This window comes from Egretta garzetta, unplaced genomic scaffold (assembly GCF_000687185.1).
Source record: "Egretta garzetta isolate BGI_Z169 unplaced genomic scaffold, ASM68718v1 scaffold415, whole genome shotgun sequence".
In the NCBI taxonomy this organism is placed as follows: Eukaryota; Metazoa; Chordata; class Aves; order Pelecaniformes; family Ardeidae; genus Egretta; species Egretta garzetta.
The window spans coordinates 2,729,439-2,752,006 of NW_009259686.1; the positions used below are offsets into that span (position 1 = coordinate 2,729,439).

A 22,568-nucleotide genomic window follows, 5' to 3' on the forward strand; every position below is an offset into this window, starting at 1 on the left:
ACTATGTGGTAACAGAAATCACCTTAATCAGCTTGGGCTTTCAAAAGTTACCACCAGTTTCTTCCCCTCTGATGTGCAGGCAGATGGAAAATAACCAAGAGCTGCAGTACTCCAAGAAAAGGCACAGAACTACATGGCTGTGGGGGCTACCAAGGGTGCCGTAGTGAGACCTGTATATTTGGAACCTGTTTTACTCTGTAGTCATCAGTAGTCATTATTACGTGTTATCTCCCTTTCCCATTTTCTGTAGGCAATGCTAGGTTCTCTTCAGCTATGATATAAACAGCAAAAGGAATACTCTTGCATCTATTTAAACTCCAGTAAATGCGATGTCCAAACCATTGCTAACTTCCAATTATAAAAATGTTAAATGTTAATACAAAGGTGCTGATTCACTGGAACACATTTTAAGTCTTAGGGGACATATGGCATATATACAGGAAAAGCATTGCATGGAGCTTTTCAAATTTTTTCTGCATCTGCATTGATTTTATGCTGCAATTCATCTAACACCCATACTTCTATCAGTGTGAAAATGATCACCTCTCATTTTAAACACCATGGAGAGTTTTGGTGTCAAAAGGAGGGAATCAGCCAAAAGGGGATGCTGCAGAATGTTGAGGAGACATTAAAAAAGAGAATCAAAAAAACCTGATCCTTAATTTACCACAGCCCCAGGGAAACAGTGCATTATATGTTGACAGCTTCCATATGTGTCATGCAAACCTTTATTCTTACTGTTCAAAATAAAACATCCCATTAAGAGAAAAGGTCTACATTTCATGCTAAAATGAGATGTGATACCAAATACTGTCTTAAAGAAAAAAGAAAACACATTCCAATGTCATGTGTTTTTTTGTACTTTTTCAGCATTTTCAAAGGGGATAAAATATGAATTACAACAACCAGACATTCTTCCAAAGTTGTTTTTATCACACTGTTATATTAAATAGTCACAATTTTTTTTATTCCTCACGTAGACATTATTATTATTTATACACCATCTTCGGGGATTGCCAAAGAAATATATTTACACAAGTAATTGCCTAAAAAGTCACTGAAAGATAACTGTAAGAAAGATTACTGTTAATGGTAATGATAACAGTATAGCAGCACCCCAGAGTCCCAGTAATTATTGGCACCCCATTTTAAAGGTGCTGTATGAATAAATCTAAAAATTAATGTGCATTTACAGAATTGATTATCCAGGGTCCCAGTGCAGCACCTGAATACCTCAGACAGGGATCCTCTGACTTAACAGAATCCCATTTAGTTTAATAGTCTGTTGCAATAGAAAGGTTAATGGATCAGGTCCTATCATAAATGTCTCTCCTGTTATGGGAGCAGAAATCCTCTACCTCCCATGAACTCAATGGAGCTGGAGGCATGAAGAAACGTGCTTCAGACCTGCACAGCCTAAAGTTCACTTGAGCCCAGGGAAGGTTTTTCGGTTGATTTGAACCAGTCTCTGAGCTTTCACAGAAAACTGGTTGGAGGGAAGGTGGGTGGGGTTCTCTGGGTTACAAACAGAGTCCACTACACACTGAGTCATGTACAAAACCTCATGTTCCATCTGTACACAAACATGTCATTCAACTGCTGGTGTTTCTAATAGCTTCCAGAAGTAACAGCAACCCAATAAAAATAATCAAAGCCTTAAGAGCAAAATTGTAAGAGCATGAAAGGGTGATTTTCCCTATGCTAAGCTGAGGTGGTATAGCACAGGTCTTCCCTATAGTTTTGAAAACTTCAGTCCCTAGAAGGGCACTCTTCTTGCATGAATAAACTGAAAAGAGAACAGAAGGTGAGGGAAGAAGGGAATTCCCTCCTCACTCAAGCAGCTGCTTGAAATTCAGAAATTGAAATAAGTGAGGTGCAGAAGGTAAAGCTGCCAGTGGTTTTGGAATTTAAAATAGAAAATTATCTATCACCTTTCTGATCTTGGGAGTAGGACAGGGGAAATATTTACATAAACTGTTCTTTTACAATTTCTTCAGTGTATTAACCTGAAGGTTTGCTTTTATCCATACAAACTTTCCTGCTGTTTACTGAACGGATATAATTTTGAGACTAGAACCAACAAGTTGCTGATTCCAGGGTTTCTTAATGAATGCCTTTCATGGATATTTAATTTTCAAGAATTTCTGTATTTGAATCTCCCGGAAAAAAAAAGTCAAAGATGGAGTTTATTCTGGAGCAGGAAAGCTGGCCAGAAGCCAGTCCACCTCATTTGGATGTCTGACGGAGGTGTCACCTCCCCAGAATTTTGAGAGCTTAAAAATGGCCTCACAAAACCAGGCCGCCTAACCTAGCTGCTCCCCGTACAGCCCCGGCTCAGGTGCGGTGCCTCTGAAGGCTGGTGGAACCACAGCAACAACGTGGTCTACTTTGCATTGCTGCCTCCCTTTTCCACTGACTGTACTCCGACCTTATAGGCAATATTAGGTGAAATGGTCGTCCGCTCTGGGTCAAGCCTTCCAACTCCCTTTTTAAACATCTTGCCTAAACGGAGGATGGTTTTTGCATAACTGCCAGCAGCCGGAGCACTTGCCGAAAAAGTATGAGAGGCTTTGTTCACAGCCCAGCTGAGCCTGAGGGAGAATTCAGATCAAAAACAATGAGAAAATGTAGCCAGAACAAAGAAAGTAGAAAAAAAATATTAATCCTTACACCAGGGTTTCTTCTGCTACTCATTAACATTATGTCAGCTAAGGTTTAGATTAACCAGCATCATAGATCCCTTGACCTCTGACACAAAAAGCTTTTTGACAAGAAAGAGCTAAATCTGAAAGTTTGCTTGTAAAGTAGTATGGATTAAGTGAACCATCACAGAAGAAACAGTATATAAGTCTCTTTTTATTAGTTTCTAAAGAAGTCTAAATAACGATCATTTCTTCTAAAAATATTATTTTGCATTGAGATGCATTTTCACTTCGTAAGGAAGAGCATTACTGTGAATAATGAAATAGCCTAGTAAATTTGTACCAAAAAACCACAGCTCTGACTTCAGTTTTGATAGTGTTCTTTCTAATTTTCAGCTAATTAAAACTTCAAGATTTCAAATTTTTAACCCTTTTCAAGACAAAAACGGTTTGAAATTAATTTTTCTTTTCAAATGATAAAAACCCAATTCCCACATTACCCTATTCTTAACCTTTCTCCAACATCAGTATCAGCAGCTATGAGGTACCTCCTGAAATGTCCCAAGGTTTTTTTATACCTTCCTCCATGCTTCAGCCTAGAAAGATCTTTAGGAATTTTCTAAAACAAAAAATCCACAAATCTGCTTGAGTTCCCAGAATAAAACCATCAGTGGAAGAACATTCAAACAGAACTTCATTTTCTGTGTAGGAGCTTCTATCCCAAACTTCATTTAATTTAAGTTGATTCAGTTAGCTTTATAATTGCCATATCCTACAGAATTAAGAATAACAGAAAGCTTGCAGACTATAGCTATGGCAGGATAAGACTTGTGTTCTTTGCTTATAAACTCTCAGTGAATTGTCACCCAGTCAAGTTAAAAAACACCAGCCAGTAAAGATTCCTAGGAAGAGATGACAAGAACATATATGAAGTTATGATCTACAGTTACGATCTTACCGTCCCCAGTTTCAGCGCAGAGTTGCAGGCCCAGATTGTTTTGTGGATTAATCACCCAGTGATTGCTGGTCACCGTAATGTCAAACACAAACCAGCCCACGTCAGAAGCTTGAGCCTTTCTTGTGTCTAACAGGAACAAGTCTGCATCCCTAAGGTAAAGAAAATAGAGAGTTAAGGTGTTCAAATATTACTTTTTTTTTGTTTTTTGCTTGCTGACAATAACTTCTTGGAGTCCAAATGAATAATCCTTTGACATACCCTCATCACGACACAGTACAGCATACGCTGTAGCTAATGTGTAATTGTTAAGTGTAATACAGGTATTTCCCTTGAGAGGCCTTTCTGAAATGAGTCTCAGCATGTGAAAACTACAGCTCTGGAAAATCTGAAAAATCCAGCTTCCTGATATAAATACACAAAATATATAATTGAGGCTGTGTATGAAGGATTCATCTTTCAGCACTAGAATGTCTCAGGAAGATTAACTTTTATAAACCATTTGGTGTAAAAGACAAAAAATGTCAAAATCACGTTCCAGTTTCAACTAAAATTCAAAGGCATAGCGTTGCTAAAAAAAAATCTGTTATTAATAACGTACGATAGCAGCTATATCGTATGACAAAACATGAATAGATGACAGTTCAGACAGTTCCATATTAGTACTGATGTTTAGAAAATAAGTCTCTATATCAAAGTAGAAATTATATATCTATTCAATAATGTAATTATTACATTTTAACCCTCAGTTCCCTGGTACATTCTCAAATTTGTTCCCATGAAATCTTCCAGTAATTCAGAAGGGCTGCTCAGGGGAGTTAGTATAATTGTGTTACTAAATGTTTAGCATGGATCGTTTATTTGTTCTGTTTTCACATGTCTCCTGACACAATTGGTTCCAGAACCGCATCTGTATTACAAATAATTTACTACAATGACCGCACTAAACCCAAGATGTTTAACTCTCATCAGTTTCGTTTTACATGCTTCTACAAAGCAGCGCACATTATTAAAAACTGTTTTCACTGCTCAGCCTTTTAAACCTAAATCTATAGTTATGGAAACCTATTTCTTTTCTGCCATAAACAGTAACCAAAACAATAATATACAAGAGAAAAATATTTTATTCTAAATTTTGACTCTCCAACTCAACTAAAGACAGACTTGGCTTACACAGACCTTGGAATTGTATTGTTACCTTGCAGGCAGCATGAATATATGCTTAAAGAGGTAAGACAGACAGAAACAATAGGCTTTGTGTATAAAAAGTGGATTTCAAATTACGATGGTCCTGTCACTGTATTCTTAAGTTGCTTAATCACAACAACGGTGTAGGAAGTTACTGTCTTATCTGGACTAAACACTGTAAATGCACCTAGAAGGTCTGGTACTGAAAAAAACATCTCGTATAGCTCTTGAAACTGTGGTTGTTCAACACTCAAGAAAATAAGACCAAATGGCTATGACAAGCATATGTTTACTTACATGTAAGAAATATCTGCAGAATCAGGTTAAAGACCTCAGAAATGATAAAGGATTTAAAAAAAAAAAAAAAGAAGGAAAATTGAAAAGGCTTGCTTTCAAGTCACCTTTTTTTCTTCTCTTAAAGGATAATCTTTTGCCTGGGCTCTTATCGTTTCCATTCTAGTAGAACTGCGCTAATGACCACACAAGGAGAAAACATACGTTCTCCCTCTGGAGCTAACATGAAAACAGTCTTACAATTCAAAAGAGCCTGACCTGCTATGCTAGCTCTGAGCAAATTAACAACGTACCACAAGCTCATAAATAGTACTCTCTGGAGTCTTAAATGCCAACTTTTTCCTCTAATAAGCAGTTTTATCAGAGCTTTAAAGCTGGAAAGTTTAATTCTGAATGTGGCAATCTTTAAGATGTCTATTTATAAATATTTCTTGTATCATTCAGTAGATTTACTAGAAAAATGTAAAATTGCTTGGAATATAAAATATTACAATATCACAGTGCTGTAATTTTACATTTGTGTTGTCTCCTCCTGGCATAGATAATTGTTTTCCCATATAGATTCTTTCAGCTCCAAACTTTGCTGGGACTGATGCAAAATGTTCTCAAAAGTGAGGATGCATGATGTTTCATATGTCAAATCAGAACAGGACTCTACTAACGGTACAATCCACAAATCCCTATAAAGGACAAATTTCCTCAGTGTGCCTTTATTATTTTGTACTGCAGCAGAAACTTGCACCAAAGTGTCTTTGATATTGATACGTCAGTCTTCTTGTCTATCTTCCTACAAGCACAGTGAGCTGGCTCAGATGATAGACTCAAAGAGGCAGATTGTTCTCACCCATTAACTGAGCAAACGAACCAAAAATTAGTTGTGGGCACCTAGAGAAAACTAGAACTGATCCTGGAGAACACATGATAGAATAGAGAAAACGTCTCCACACCAATGCTAATAATTTAGCCCACATAGCAGCAATTTATTACAGAAATTCACAGCGTTTGTCAGGAAATAAACCAACTTTTTCACAGCTGATATAAACATAAGGGAAAACCTGACCCCTGAGAAGGCAGCAAGAGCTCTGGGATCAGGATTCCTCCATTAGCTGTCATTCACTCAAACTTATCATATTTTGTGACATTTTAAATTTTTAAATTCTGCTTTATTCTGCAAAAAGAAAAAAATGATCACACTTAAAATGAAAAACAGCTGCAAATTTTGGCTCTAATTTTAAAAAATATTTCTATTCAAAAAATAGCCCGCAACACATAATAAAAAAGTACGGCATTATGTCGTAAATAGCCTGAAATGCAACAGTGAATGCATTCAGGCAGAATACAGCTGATTGGCTTTACCTTTATGGAAGCTGCTTAAGTTTAGTGATCTCAGTCTGGTCCCAAACGGCCAGTTGTCTACAGCAGAAATGCTACCACAGTCAAGAATTTCAGCAAAGAGGCTGCAGGCAGAACGTCTAAGAAGCTCCAGATCTCCTGGGTCACTTAAGGAAGTAAAGGTGAATAAAGCATCTACATGTTCCTTGAAACCCAGCGAAGTTTTCGACCAGATCAAATCACAATTGCTATGTAATAGGCCATCCCCATAATGCTGCTTCACCTCTCGCCTCATTCCAGAAAGCTGCTTTAGTATCTTAATGCCACTTGAGGATTCCCTAATGCGGGAAGAATCCTTGGGGTTTAGTTAAATTAGTGGCTAGCTGCCACCAGATCATGAACAAGGATTTGGCCTGTTGGACTACATTACTTTCCTCATGAGAAAAGATCCGGGTAGGAGTACATTGGCAGGGCTGTGCAGGAAAGTTTGCCTTGCCGTGGGCTGTGCTTTACACACTTACTTAGAACAAATAGAAAACTTCAATCCCAAAGACTGTCATTTCAGCAAACTCTGAATGAATTCAATACACACACAGTTCAGTGGCCATGCTGCCACAGGGACAGAAAAATGTCTGAGACTACAACATAAGGCTTAGTCTGAAACTCAGAAACCCTAAACCCTGGCTGCTCCTTGCCTGAAAGCATGGCAGGACTGCAGAGCCCTGTCAGACATCCATGTTTCCTGTTGAGAGCAAAGAAGGGTGGAGGAGCAGGGTCAAACCCAGTTTTGCTGTGGTATGGCACTAGTAAGGAGTGTGAGACATTATAGAATCAGAGAATCATAGAATGGTTTGGATTGGAAGGGAGCTTAAAGACCATCTAGTTCTAGCCCCCCTGCCATGGGACACCTTCCACTAGAGCAGGTTGCTCAAAGCCCCTTCCAACCTGGCCTTGAACACCTCTAGGGAGGGGGCATCCACAGGTTCTCTGGGCAACCTGTTCCAGTGTCTCACCACCCTCACAGTTCTCCCACCCTCACATTCTGCAGTTGCACCTAAAATCTCATGTACATATGTAGGACAAACCTGAGGTGACAATGTCAAGAGTAACAGTAATGAAGTCTGGGCCCTAAAGAAAAATCTGTGGCTTTATTGCAAAAAAAAAAAAAAAGTTCTTGAGAGCTTTTCTGTCCGAAGGTATCAAGAAGCAGGTGGGAGAAGTTCCTTGTTTCTAATTTGAACAGTGGAGGTCCTGTGGTCTTTTCCCATCCCATCCCGTTGAGGCATTTGCCTCTATATACTCCATATATGAGTAAAAAATGGCAAAATTGACAATAGGAATGAAACACTTAGTCCACATCTGAAGTTTCTGGTGAAATCAAATGGGTGGGATATCCCCCTTACTGGCATCATGCTTCCATTAGAGGACATGGGGGTTTTAGGTTTATAAATGGAAATATAAAATGTTTATAAATTTATGTTTATGTGTTGAAAGAAATCAAGAGCATTCTTCAGTGGTTTCACAGAGACAGTTGTCATTTATAACAAGCCAGATAATATTAAAGTGTGATCTTGTTTCAGATTAATAAGCAGTTTTGCTTTCTCTAAAATAGAATAGAAACCACTTACTGGGAAAACATTAAAAAAAAAAAAAAAAAGGAAAACATCAAATGGATTAGCTTACTGGGAAAACATTAAAAAAAAAAAAAAGGAAAACATCAAATGGATTAGAAAAGCTAACTTTTCCCATTAGTTCTTAAAAAAAAAACTGTTGCGTTTGCAGGTGAAGAGCTTTTACCACCGTAGCCTCAATCTGTGCTCTATAAAAAGATATGCTTTGTTCCTTTCCATTTCATTCCTTCCTCCAAGAAATTTCTTTTAGAACCTATGTCAAAAGAATTTTTGCAAGTTGAAGACAAAGGTAAAAAAAAATCCTGCACTGTTTTGCTCCTGCCAAAATTTACTGAGAAAGCAGAAGGTATTCTGGAACGAGTGTTTTCCCTCCTCTTGGTTCTGCTCCTTTGATAGAAAATAAAATTACTTCCTGTTTATAGCCATAAAAATTTTATAACTTGATGTTCAGAGACCTTACCTGGAAGGTACAAACTCAAGCTTCTGTGAGCAGAAAAGAGATTTGAACTCTGGCCCAGCCTTCGAGCTAACTGGTGATGGGGCATTTTTTTCTTCCAGAGCACTCTGCAAGTTTAGGCTGCCATTTTCTTTGCTTTTGCTAAACTTGCCCAGGATAGAAATATTTTATATATTTCAAGATGAAGGAGAGGGGTTTTTTATCTCAAAACAAAACTTTTTTTTTCCACATTTCAGAGAGAAGACATATACCAATTTATTTTCAAAACCCAAATTTTGGATGTATGTTGGTATTTTAAGAAGGATCTTGGATTTGCTACTAGTTTTTAATGGGGATTTTCAGGTTTTTAACTACTTTGCCTGGTGAAATCTGGTCATTTACTCAGGTCTTGCAGAATCTTGGAAATATATCACACACAGAGCTCTGCAAACTCAGACTCAGAGATTTGCTCTTGTGTAACATCATATTTGTTCTAGCTTTCAGTTATGGTGAGCTGCATGTGTTAGGTGTGCATATGCCATCTTAAAGTCAGTGCATGACTTTATCTTTTAATTACATTCGGCAGAGTATTAAAACACACGCAAAAAACCCTTGCTCCTTCAAATGTAAAGAAACTTGAACAATCTATCTGCCTTTGAGGAGCTAGATGTATCTTGTCTGGTAGTACCTCAAGTGGCAGCAAATGGTGCATTTGCCAAATCCAGACCTTTAGACTGTGCATATGACTCCACCTTTTGCTCACTGAGAACATGAACACTCACCACTCTCTGCACAGGCAGATTATTTGGTGAGGTTGGACATGTAACTCTCCATAAACCTGGAATAAATCACATTGAAGATAAGTTTTATTCTTGCCCAGTGTTTGTTGTTGTTGCCTAGGAGTTAATACTGCACAAGCCACAATGATAGCCATGGTGCCTTGTCCAGGGAATGCTTATGATCAGCTATCGTCTGCCTACTTAAGATAGCAACATGAGGCGTTATTCAACACGTGATACGTTCCTGTCAATGGGGTACCTGTTTGGGTAGTCCTTGATGATCTGATATATGCTAATCTGAATGGTTTCATTCTCAAAGCGGCTGTTGCTTCGGTCTTTGTATATCCGGAATTCGGCTGCTGTCACTGCCTCTCCGTGCGGGATTTGAGTAAGGTCAAAGCGAAACTCTTTGTAGTGCCTTCTCTGGTGGGAGAAGTCCTTGTCCCTTTCAACTGTGAGAAAAAGAGTTGAATGTGAATTAAAGAGTGAAATGAATGCCCATTTCCCATGATTAATGGAGCGTTCCCTGTGCTTGGGAGTAAACAAACAGGACAATATAAAACTGTGCAAATAATAAAACCACAAGCTCAGACATACTTCCAGTTAAAGGAAATTCCACCAGCCCAGTGTCTTTAGTTCAAAAGAAAAAATACCTCAGTGGTTTTTATACAAATTCCAGAAGCTGGAGTGGAAAGAAAATCAAGAAAAGCTGAAAGAGGGCATGCTGTAAAGTAACTAGAAGTATGAACAAACTAAAAGTTGTGAAAGGATTTAGGACTTCAGTGTAGTCATAAGCACAGCAGTAGTAATGTCAGAGCCATAGGTGACTTTGGAAAACACTAATTGCGGCTAATAACCAGTCAGATGAGAGGAACGCTGCTCATTTCCACTTAGCGCAATAAATTCTGAAGTAGTACTAAAGTGCACAGCGACAACTATGTATTTAAGAAGCAGTTACATCATATAAATTAATGCATATTGTACTCTAATGGCATAAGCATCATCTTGCCAATGGTCAGAAGAAGGAGCAATGAATCAGGGCTGAGGGGTTCTGGCACCCCAGAAGCAAAGGGAGCCCCACTCCTGACATGAGAAGTCCCCTCAAAATTGCTGTAGGTGGGCAGGTGCAGCTCCCACTGCTTCTGACACTGCCCCAGTTTAAAATAAAATGTTAACCTCATCATTGCTTAGTTCAGGATGGCACAGAATTTTAGGGGGGAGTAAACAGAAGATTTTAGGATATTTGAGTTTACAGCTGATCTGGGGCTAATTCCACAGTCTGCTGCAATTCTGACGCTGAGTTAGGAACAACTTTTGCAATGGATTACATGTTTTGTTGTGGCAAGGGAACCTACAGGCCACAGTACTGGCTGATGACCATTTTACGGGATTAATACTTCAGATTTTATGGATGTGGAAAGGAAAATGATCCACGGTTTCCACTGCTACAGAGTGCAAGGTATCATTGACCTGTGAAGCAGCTGTGCTCTGCGAGAAGAGGGAACTTCTCAAACCTGGAGAAGTTCCACATGCCTCATGAGATAGGTGCTTTGCTTTACTGATGGTGGACAAAACCTAAACCACTCAGAGCTGGGATTCAGTGGAGGTAACCAGCTAAACATTTATGACTACACCCAGCTCCGCTAAATGCTCCCTACTGTAACCCCTCATCTTTTATTGCATTTTAATATTGACAGTCCTCAGATCTGAGGAAGGAACGTCAGTTCTGAAAAAGCACATATTTAGATTACTATATGTTACATGTATAACCAACTGTGTATGTTATTACAATATGTATGTATATTTATACTAACACACTCATGTATGTGTATACACCCACACAATTTTGCCTACATACACAATGCATATGTGTTTGTATGTGTGTATAAATAGATATATATTTATATAAACCTGACTATGTGTATTATTATAATGTATATGTGGTCTTACAAAATAGAAATGTACTAAAAGAAAAAAAAATATCATTTGGACTTGCCATATAAGGGTACAGTTATGGACATATTAAAGTGAGAGCTATTGAAGGAAAAGTATTTATATTATTTTCAGAGCAGTAGTTACTAGTTAAGTCACCTGTGGCCATGTAGCTAGTCCCTTACAGTACACTTCCTTTTCATCCTTTCAAAAATGTAAACTACCCTTGTTTTATTAGCATATTTTTTTTTAAATGTACAAATCTGTGTTGCCTTAAGAACCACCAGAAATAAAATATATAGGCTATAAGAACTCTTTATCTTCAGTGAAAATGAACTCTATCCTGGCTGACAAAAGGAAAATTGTCTGCTAACTGTGAGGTTTCCTTGGCTCAAGTGCATATTTAGCTTACATGGGTTTGCCATCGTACACTGTGTAGAAAAAGTAAAGCCGAAAAGAGGCAGAAACATGTAAACTGGCTGCTCTGTAACTGAAGATGAATGGGCTGCTACTGAAGAGAAACAGGATACAGGCTATTTAGCAGCTCCACTGCCCGGTTCTAAACTGTGAGATATGTACAGAGATCTGACTTGAGGTTTGGGGCTTGTTTTTGGAGAGAACTCAGCAGAGATTAGCATATGCAAATACATTGAACCAGGGAGGATTTTTCTAGTGCAAAGAGTTTGCTGCAAGTTTCTAAGGTTATAACTGAGCATTTCAAAGCTAATGTCGAACATATATGTCAATAACTTTTAAATAAAAACTATATTAAAGGCAGGCTTAATGTAGCAACCCTTTCTGATATCTCTGGTTGGTATTTATTCAACAAGTATTTACCATCATGTTTGGGTAACTAAGCACTGCTGACTATGAGTAAGCATTGGAGAATTAGACACTGAATAAAAGGTTTAAGTGCCAGTACTCCTGGCCTGTTTGTTTTTATTTGGGTTTGAGGTTTCCTTTTGTCTAGTTTCTTACAAGTATTTTCTAGTTCATAATATTAGTTTGGAAACAGCAGTTCTCTCCCTATGTTATGGTTTGGACAGAAACCTCTACAATACCTTGTGATAGCATCGGTGGGGTTCTCTCAGGACCACTCACCACTGCTGAAAGAATACTGATAGCCGCTTCCTGACAGGCCCAGAATTAATTATTGCAGCTCACACAGATACTACTTATCTATATTTCCATGTATACCCAAGGAAAGGACAGCACTGCCGTCTGACAGGGACACGAGTTCAGAATTTCCTTGGGTCGAGACAACATTTACAGGCAGGCCAGGACTTGGGAGTAACAACAGCCTGCAGAAATGAAGGGCTGTAGGAAACAGGCTCTGAATACTGTGGAAACCCCTGAGTCCAGGGAAGGTCCCACTCTCCACAATGAAGCCAGAACCTCAAACTGCAAATTTCCATCAGCCAATGTACAAAACATAAAAACAATTTTTAAAAATTTAGACAAGATCTTGCTTTACATGGTAGACTGAAAGAAAACAGTGGCTGTGATGTTGCAATATTGAGTAATGACTAGAACAAAAGCCAAGTTATAAAAGCAAAGTGTTATTTAATGATATTGAGCATTTTAATACCAAAAATAATACCCAATCTTGATCCCTTCCACATCTAACAAATGCCTTGTTGAGGAAGACTGAATGCTCAGTAGGGTATCTCTCCATGTCTCAAGTATTTTTATTTCACATGCAAGAGCTTTTCAACACCGGCAGCCTGAAAAATACAGGTTAAGATTTTTAAGTGTTCAGTTCTTCCAGGGCGTTCTCATGTCATTCCAGCTCTGCTCAGTTCATGTGCCAAAATGCATCTCTGTGGGACTGATCACAGCATCTAAAAACCGGTTGACCAGAAAATCAGGAAGTCCTTTTTTAACCATTAGAGGACTATCATTTTTCTAAGTAAAAATAACTGGAATGTTATGGTCAACACTCATTACTACAAAATTCTTCATTTGCTCTCATTGATTGGGATTCTTAGCATCAACTTTTAAAAATGTTATTTTTATACCACCTGAAACTAATATATTCAGCACTATGGTTACATCAGACAAATAGTGGCTCAGGGGAATTTCACAAACACCTGTGTGTAAGATGGGAAAGAATTACATTTTCCACTCATGTGGCAAACTGATGGAATATTCATACTGTCTTAACACTAAGCCCAACTCTAAGAAGAATGAAGACAAGTTTACACCAAAGGGATATTTTGGGAAAGGAGTCATCTTTTACACCAAGAGAAAATATCATGCACTAATTTTCATTAACAAAAGTATTTGTCTTCTGAAAAAAAAAAACCAACAAAGCAGATATATGGATGGACAGTATTGTAAGTAACTGGTATTTTACCATTGCAGCTATAAATGTCTGATTAACTGTTGACCAAGCTTAAAAAATGTAAAAAGTGCTTGCAATGAGTTTAGGTGATAGTGCATGAGGGACTATTAGACGTGCTCTTTCATTAGTGATTAGCTCACCACTGACACGTGCTTTGCTTTTCCTGAAGAGGTTTGTATGTGGTGATGCGTCGGGAAAGTGAAAGCTTCTTCTTCAGCAAACAGGCGGACAAACCAAAGATATGTTGTAATAAGCTGATTTTACAATGTAAGATCCCAGGGTCCCAGCTGGATTCACAAATAATGAAGCCTCACCAATCAAGGTAATGTCACTGTTTAACTACTAAATACACATGCCAAGGCAAAATGGAAGGTCTTACAGCCTGGCTAACTCTAAGAGGCCATTTACACTAATCTCACCGATTTTCACTGTTTGACTCTGAATTCTTTGTATAAGCACTAAGTAAACCAGTCAGTTTTAATCACTTCAGGGTGATAAAGGTTACAGTAAGCTGATACACTACAAACGACACTCGTTTACATCTTGAATATAATGAAATGATAGTTTATCTACAGTGAACACTTGTGGTTATCTGACAAAAACAGGTCAAAGGTTCCAGGCGTTTTCTCCTGAAATTACTCAGTGCTGCCTCAAATGACTGATAATTGAAAGCAGAGGCTGGAAATATCAAATGTGGTAGGTGACAGATAAGCAACAGATTAATGCAAGTACTCTGTTACAGGACACTAAAAGGTCAGAGGCCCTAGGAATTAGCTATTGTGCTACTGTGAAAAGGCAGACATCAAATAGCTGTTTACCTCCTTCTTATTCTTCTCTCCAACTTTCAAATTCTAGAAACACGTTCTCTCTTTCATGACTAGACTGTTTAAACTGACTCACTTTTTACAAAATAAGGCAATAACTGTTTTGTAAGGCATGTGGATAGGAGAAAATATGTGATCCTAGAGCAAAACAAAAGATTTTTTTAAAAAAACCAGATATGCTAGGTGTAAATATTTTAATGAAGTGCATCAAAGAGAAGTTAAGAAGCACATTCATCAGACCATCATTCTTAATAGAGGAGGCCAGATAACAGATTTTAAGAAATATATGTTAAAGCTTTGTAACTTTGTTTTGGCTTTTACACTGTAGAAAAAGGACATTAACTTTAGCTACTTGGATTAAGCTTTCCTAAAGTGACTGTTAAAAATACAAAAATTAGCAGACTATGTAAATATTTGTCTAAGCACTACCACTTTTATAGGTTTAATCTGTTTTATAGAATGGTAAGAATCCTGATCCAGACTCAGGAAATCTATTTTGAGTTAGACACTGAAATTGGCAAAAATAGTCACCTGTCCTTAAAGGATTGTTTCGGACCCCAGAGACGACAGCCTGATACAGCCAGTGGAGAGACACTTCTGTTTGCTAAGGGTCAGCTGTCTTGCACCAGCCAGTAAGAAGAACAGAGGATTTTATCTACATTTCCCCTTCAGTCATCTGCAGCTCCAGAGAATAGAACTAAGAGATAGCCCTTGCTCAGTCAAAGGACATTTCAATCCCTATCAGCTGCTTTCAATGACCGTATCCTAACTGCCAGGATGCTGAGTAGCCAGGCCCTGGGACATCCTGGGCCACTGTACAGAAGAACTGCAGGGTTTGGGAGTCAAAATGTGAACGAAATAAGTTTTTGTTCCCACCTCTGATTTTTTTTTATTCATTTGATATTAGGCATTTACTACATAATCATTCAGCTGAGTGTTTTAACTACAAAGCTTCAGTCACACACCCACTTGCTTGTTCTCCTTTTAGTACTAGGTCTTCTGCTTTTTCCTTACCCATTTTCACCAGCAGAGCAAGGGAGGGCTGGTGCCCCCCTGACTATTCTGTAGCCAGTAGAAAGGGGAAGTGGGCGATTTAGACTTTATAACCCTTCATTTCCCTCCTCATCTCCTTCCCCAGGCTGAGGTGGGAAAATACATTGCACAGGCTTCAGTCATGTCTGTCCATGTGTCTTGGGGATGTTCAGAATTTACTTTCTGAGATCTTTTGGGAACTCATGTCCAATCAAAATGGATCTGCTCATACTCAAAGCCCAAGAGCAGGCATATAAGGATCCCTTAAATCAAAAATGTAGGCAGAGTTTGAAAGTAGGTGTCCCCCAAATTACTTCCCACGCATATCCGATCTTAAACACAAAACTCATTGTCAGAATCTTAATCCAAATTCTGATCCCCTTTTGACTGAGGCAAGGCTATTTCCATAATCACTGAGAATTTTGCTTAATTAGGGAGGGTAAGTCTGCAGAAACGTCAGGCTTTTTTCATTGCAACAGTTCTGTTTCTTAAGAACTGCTTTATTGCAGTACTGTATATTTGAGTTTCTCTGTATTTATTATTATTAGACTGGCTGTATTTAAAGTAATTATAGATTTACAGATGTGGTTTTGGAAGAATGATGTAAATTGCTTTTACATAAAATATACTTTCTTATTAAAACACAAAGCAGAAAGCTTGATAGGTCATATTCTGAAGCAAGTTACACTGCTGTAAATTTAGAGTTATTTCACTAAATTCTTTATTTTCATTCAGTTACTGACATCAATGAGCAACATTTGGCTATTTTGCTTAACTAAATTAGGGACAGTTTTAAATTGTTTGATGAAATACTGCGCAGTTAGTGGCAGTTTCAATAAATGGAAAATCATCTATTGTTTATTGAATCCAGACTTTTAATGGTAGAATATTCCCTCCATAATTGCACAGAATTACTGAACTGTATGAATTGCAAAGCAATTCAAGTCATGATAAAGTCAATGGGAAAACCTTCAGTGACTGCAGCAGAATCTAGGGCAAGAATGAAAAGGAAAACCATAATTAAAAAAAAATAAAAGTACTACATTGCCTGGACTTTTTTCAAGCACATAGTGGTTTTCTTTCTTTATCCCTCACAGAAGAAATGTTTTTCAATATCCCATGCTTTATAAAAAAAAAGTTAGAATATTCATGCATCTTACCCAAGCATTTAGTATTCAATCCTTCGAGAATGATGAGGAAAGCACTGTTCTATTATTAAAATTTTAAGTTTTTTATTTTGTTATCGTAGACAATAAGATCTGATAGATTCTCACCGATTAACAAAATACACATTTGAAAAAGTGAAAATAGTTTGAAACATAAAATTATTATGGTGGTCTTTGAAATTATGCTACTCCTACTTTCTAATCCCCCCAAAACATACATGCGATGTATTCAACTTTAATAAGTGGGAGGTGGAAACCAGGCCAATAATGGAAGTTACAAAAACATGGTAGAATATAAGTGAATATGTAAAAGGATAAATTTTTTTGTCTTTTTTTTTTTAAGAATTAGAGCTCAGTTAGTAATTAAAAGCTTTCCACATTCACCCTGAGCAGGAAGGAGTTCCCAGGGACCATATAACAGTGCCTGCCAGCAACTTTTGTAAGCACAGACCTAAAGAAATGCCTCAACCAAGGAGACATAACTGAGCTTGGCTTTCTCATGCATAATCTCCCAGGTGTTCTGTACACCATGAGATTACCCATGATGCCTTCTTGTTACTTCACATTGAAATATGGGATAAAATAGATGTTTTAATGAAATTGCTGGTCCTCGTTCAATAGCCGATGTTTTGTTGAAAAAATAATTCGTAAACATGTGTTATTCATTCAGTTTACTCTTCTCTGTGTCTTCCAAGTCAAATGCACTTGCTCAACAAGTCAAAACAAGTGCTGCGCTGCAGCTGCTCCAATAATAATTAAATGCTGGAAGGCTTTCAGTTGTTGATACAGAATAAGTGGAAAAGCAACACCCTGCTTTTCTTATGCTGGTTTGATCCTGGCCAACACAACAGTAGGAATAAGCAACCAGAACAAAGAGACTGAGTTTTGGAAGTGAACAGAATTATGAGGGTTTAAGTCTGGGTATTATCATGATCCTAATATAAAAGATAGTTGACCAAGTGATTCCTCAAAATCTAATTTTTCTTCTGGTTTCAACAGTATAATGCACTGTATCCTTCAGCCTCCCAAATGCAGAACTTTCACTCTAGTTGTTCAGCTGTAGCATGAAGCACAACAAAAGATACACTGCATATATGTGTTTTTCATTCTACTAAGAGTGGTAGAACAAATCTCAGCTGAATCTTCTTTCATAAATTTTAAAGTTGAAAGTCCAGCTGGTCACAGCTTCTAGGATTAACAGCAACAGGTCATATTTGGACCTATTTTGTGCTGTCAATAGTAATGTCTGCCAAAAGAGAGAAGCAACGCAACCAAGGGTCTAGGAGGAGGTAATGCAGAAAAAATCATGTGCATTTTGCTATTTTGAACGTAGCAAATACAGACCCTCTGATTTCTTCATTATTTTAAGTCATACTACATTACAAAGGCAATCCAATCACAAATACCTATTTTAAAAATGCACATGCACTAGGGTTTTGCTTGTGTTCATTTTCATCAGTGAGAAATAAATTAGAAAAAATATCAGTGTATTATGTAGTTCTGAGCTAATACATAGATGAATTAGCTAATTCTTACACCACCATACCCGAGATTGTTAATTTTGTCTGCGTTTTCAACGGTGTCTGTTTTGCCTGGACTTTGGCAAAGCCATTATATTTTGATACCGTTTACAGTAGGTTTCCATTTTTTCCTCACATTTAGTTTTGTTTTTCTCTAATCACAGATCATCACAAAGAAAACTAACAATTATTCCCAGGTTTCTGACTGTGTGTGAAAGTCAGGATGTCAGATCAACACAACCTCAAGGTTAACAAATGACAGAGAAAAAGATCCCTCTTGGGTTCAGCTGCAACTGAATAGGAACAAAAGTTATACCTCTGGGATCCAATGGTCAGAAAATAGGTGTAAGTTATAACTGTTTTGACACTGTAAAAGTATACAGATGGAACATAACTTCTGAGAAGGGTGAAAGGGCATATATCATCATAGGGCAACTGGCAGGGGAGTAAAAGCTAAACATTAAAGCCCCTTCTATCTTCCCACATCTCCTTAGTTCCTGCTCACGTTAACCCTCTGCTCACTTCCACCCAGAGGTGGCATTTACCATTCGCACATGTTGTCTAATAAACTCCATCCTTTTCCTGCTGTGGAATTTGTCGGAAAAGCTTCCATGGAAGTTGTGTCTGTGTGCCAAACTGGATGTGAGTGGATAGGTACTATTTTCTGCTTACCCTGGGCTCACATCTGAGTATTTTAATATTACCCATAGCTATTAGCATTGACCAAACATTCCATAAGAAACACTCCAGTTGTAACAATGATGAGGAAGGAAACTCTCAAGAACAACTCATTTAGAGACTAGAAAAATGCTTTATTACATGTAATACACTAAAAATTATTTTGATATGCTATATGATAGATAGGATATTAAATACATTTGCAAAAAGTCACTGATCACAGGCCATGTGCTTAGCTACTATCTCAGTATGGTTCAAAGGAATTCAGAGTTCCTCAGATTCATACTTTGGGTGCACAAGTATATACTGGGCTAATTGCTGTACTAACTGAGTCATCACCTTAAAAATTAAAAATGTAAAGAAGTTAGAATTTTATCTTATGTAAATTGTTAGCCCTCATTTTGAAGATTTGCCCTGGGCATGCTTGCTGTTGGCCAACACCAAGGACCCACCTAGGAGAGCCTAAGCAGTCATGCTTAGAAACAGAGTTACAGGGCAGAAGCACAGCAGGGATAGGCCGTCCCAGACATTACACCAGAGGGCAAACAGGAGGAAGATGAGGAGGAAGAGCAGCCAGGATACTGGGTAGCAATATTGAGGAGTGGCACTTTCAGAGAGCAGGTTTTAACAGCCTGTTTGGGAGCTGGCTGTGATTTTAACAGCTTGTTATACTGATTCAAACTGCACCCTCTCCTCTGCAGCTCTGGCAGTCTAATCTGATCATGGTTTATTCTTGCAAAGAGAGGTTATTTCACCCACCTATAACCCCCATATGGAATAAGTCCCCTCAGCAAGAAAAAACACCTGGACTTTTTTTTCCCTGAAAGAAACCTAAATCTTCCCAAAGTTTATGAACATTTCCCCTTCTTTCAGGGCAGAAATTCCCTGACTGGTAGTGAATGAAAAGATCTCTGGGTTGGCCATCCAGCATTACACCTGCACTGCCAGAGGAAAGAAAAAACAGTCTTCACAAAATATATTTTTGCCCTGAAAGAGCTCAGATTAGCTCCAGGTAACATGAAAATAGATGGTGATTGCTCACAGCAGGTTACTTTGGACAGACTTGGGAAGAGATACAAGGAGTCTCAAAATGAAAAGCAAGAAAAAAATTTCCAAAATAGAAAGAAAAAGCATGACACTTTGAGCACACAGTTGTTCATCCAACAACTGTGTGGGCAAGTTCATCATTCCACTCAAAAAAAAATGTAGGAATGATTGATGTCAATGTGTAAGACAAGAGTAAGATCCCCCATCTCTGTAACCACTCTATCACAGAGTCACATAACATCTGAGGTTGGAAGGGACCTCAGGAGGTCAACTACTCCAAACCCGCTGCTCAGGTTGGGCCACCTAGAGCTGGTTGACCAGGACCATGGACATGCTTGTATCATTCCTGCATTTTCACTGTTATTCCACCTGGGACTGCATTTTTCATATTCCTTGCCAAGTTACTTACAAACACAATACCAAGGCTGATTGGAGAGGTATCTACAGGTGTAACACATCTCCGGAACAGCAAAGATGATCTCCTGAAGCTTGTATTATGTGCTATAATACTGGCTTCTCTCCACTCCTAATTATTTAGCTGATGTTTCTCAAACGAAATTGGTGTGTCTTTCTGAACAGAGGGTATGAATGAGCAGGGAGTAGGAACCTGACCACTAACACAGTGCTTTTATTTCAAATGCAATCTTTTTGGTACAATGCCATTAAGAATATCTGGCATGTATTTTACAGCATCTGATCAGCTTTTGCCTTTGCAGATGTTTGCGGTAAACCTTTGTTTCTACTAGGGCTAGAAGTAACTACTACCCTAATCTTTGGTGATCAGCCTGGTTTTTTTTTCAAGTAATTTAGAACCATCTGTTGCCCATCCCCAAAACTAGAAGCATCACAGTATCTTTTTTTGGGGGCTTGCTTTCATTCCCATTTTGATGAGAGCACCCTCCCTACCTGCAGACCAACTGAAGCAGCATGGTTTAATGGAGTCCATGGTAAATCTCATTGAACCAAGGTGACATAAAGTTATTAAAGGAAGCTTCATTCCTGTACAGCAGCATATCCTAATGTAAATACAGGATGAACAGGTCATAACTGATTCAGGAGCTGTGGCCGTGGAACCAAGTTTTCAGTTCACACATGTGCCTGTTTCATTGATTCAAGTCCTGTGACGGAACCCCTTTTACATTAGGTCTCTCCTGTACACACACACACATGCTAGTAAGCACATCCTTTGCATTTTTCCATTTCTAAGGAATATGTACAAATATGGAGAAAGCAAAAAAACTGCTGAGAAACCAAAAGGGGGGCAATATATTTTTAATCTTAATGACATTGCTCCCTCCATTCTGAGCCAGTGAAACATTATCTCAATCTACTTGGTATTCACTCCATAGCATAATCTGTCTCTGGATTTTCCATTACCATATATAAATATACACATATACATGTTATAAAATATTATTTAAAATATATTTACTTAAAATAAAAATATTATATATATAAAAAAATTATCTCCTTGTAAATGTGGTCTCTTTATGATGTACAGCCTCAGTAAACATGATTATTAATTCAGTAGTTTAAGAAGTGATGAAAAAAATATTACTTTTTGAAGACCCATATTCAATACCTATAAGATGACAAAAGAATCAGAGAAAAGAACTTTATTCTGAAATAATACCTAATTTTAAACTGATTTGATAAACAATACTATACTGTGTCACATTACATGTACTTCTTGAAATTCTGAAAAATAAACCAGCCCTCCCTGGAAGTCATCATATTTAGTTGCATGATTTCAGTTATACTTACTATTGCTTAATACTAAAGAGGATTAAAACATTATGATCTTTTGAATACCTTACTATGATATTCAACAAATTCCATGTCTTATTTTTAATCATTTAAACTTGTAACTTAAATCAACACGTGAAAAACATTTGATTATGTAATTGCAATTGTGTGTAGTTGAACTGTAGGCTTAACCTTTGCTACCTGAAAGACTTAGCACAGACTTTTAGCTTCCACAGTGATACTGTTCAGGTCACAGCAATAATCATGGGCAGTGCTGTGTCAGCCTAGAGTCTCACAGCACAGCATGAAGTAACTTGTCTTTTTTGTGTAGAATATGACTTATGATGGATGATAAACCATTTACAATAATGCCGTAATTATGTGTAGTTTACTAAATTCCTCGTGACACTTCATTCTCCAATAAGTTTAATTAATCAGTGTTTTAATAAAATAAAATTGAAGGTGTATTCTTTTGCCTTGTGATTTTTGAAGTCTTGGGACTACATTTTTCACTTGGTATTAATAATTTTATAGCTTCTATTCCCTTTTGTCTTCATTCACTTTAGGAAATCAATTTTACTATGATCTTAAAAATCAAGTTTGTGGACAGTGAGCTATGGAACAACAACAGTAGAGGAAGCTTATATATATATATATATATATAACATCTTCAGTGAGAAGAGAAGCAATATGGTCAACCCTATGTGTTTCAAAAGCCATCAGCTATATGAAAACCATTATAAAATAAGAAGTGTTTGAAGTTGCTTTCTGAGTCTTTAGAGTGCTTGTTTTCAAGAATTACATCTGTTCCTGGACGTTAGTTTGTTTTCATTTTTGTTTTTCTGCAACTACAGGGGATAATTACTGCTCTTTAATGAAACCTTAGATGTGACCATAAATCATCAATGCACAGAAAATCTCATAGCAAATATTATACAAGTCTCAAAAAGCTCGTGGGAACTGGCAATTCTAGGGAAGCATAAGGAACTCTGAAGTTTTGGAAAAACACAGAGAGATCACTT

General features: G+C 37.7%; 1 protein-coding gene across 2 annotated transcripts in view; it reads right to left on the minus strand.

Annotated features, from left to right (window-relative positions):
• Positions 1 to 22,568, minus strand: part of BMP5 (bone morphogenetic protein 5) — a 58,914-nt gene that overhangs the window by 26,088 nt on the left and 10,258 nt on the right. For both annotated transcript variants that reach the window (XM_035894166.1, XM_009638785.2), the window contains exons 2-3: positions 9,517 to 9,709; positions 3,601 to 3,749 (exon numbers count right to left, since the gene is read on the minus strand). In XM_035894166.1, the coding sequence (XP_035750059.1) occupies positions 3,601 to 3,749; positions 9,517 to 9,709 (342 nt within the window). The remainder of the gene's footprint in view (positions 1 to 3,600; positions 3,750 to 9,516; positions 9,710 to 22,568) is intronic.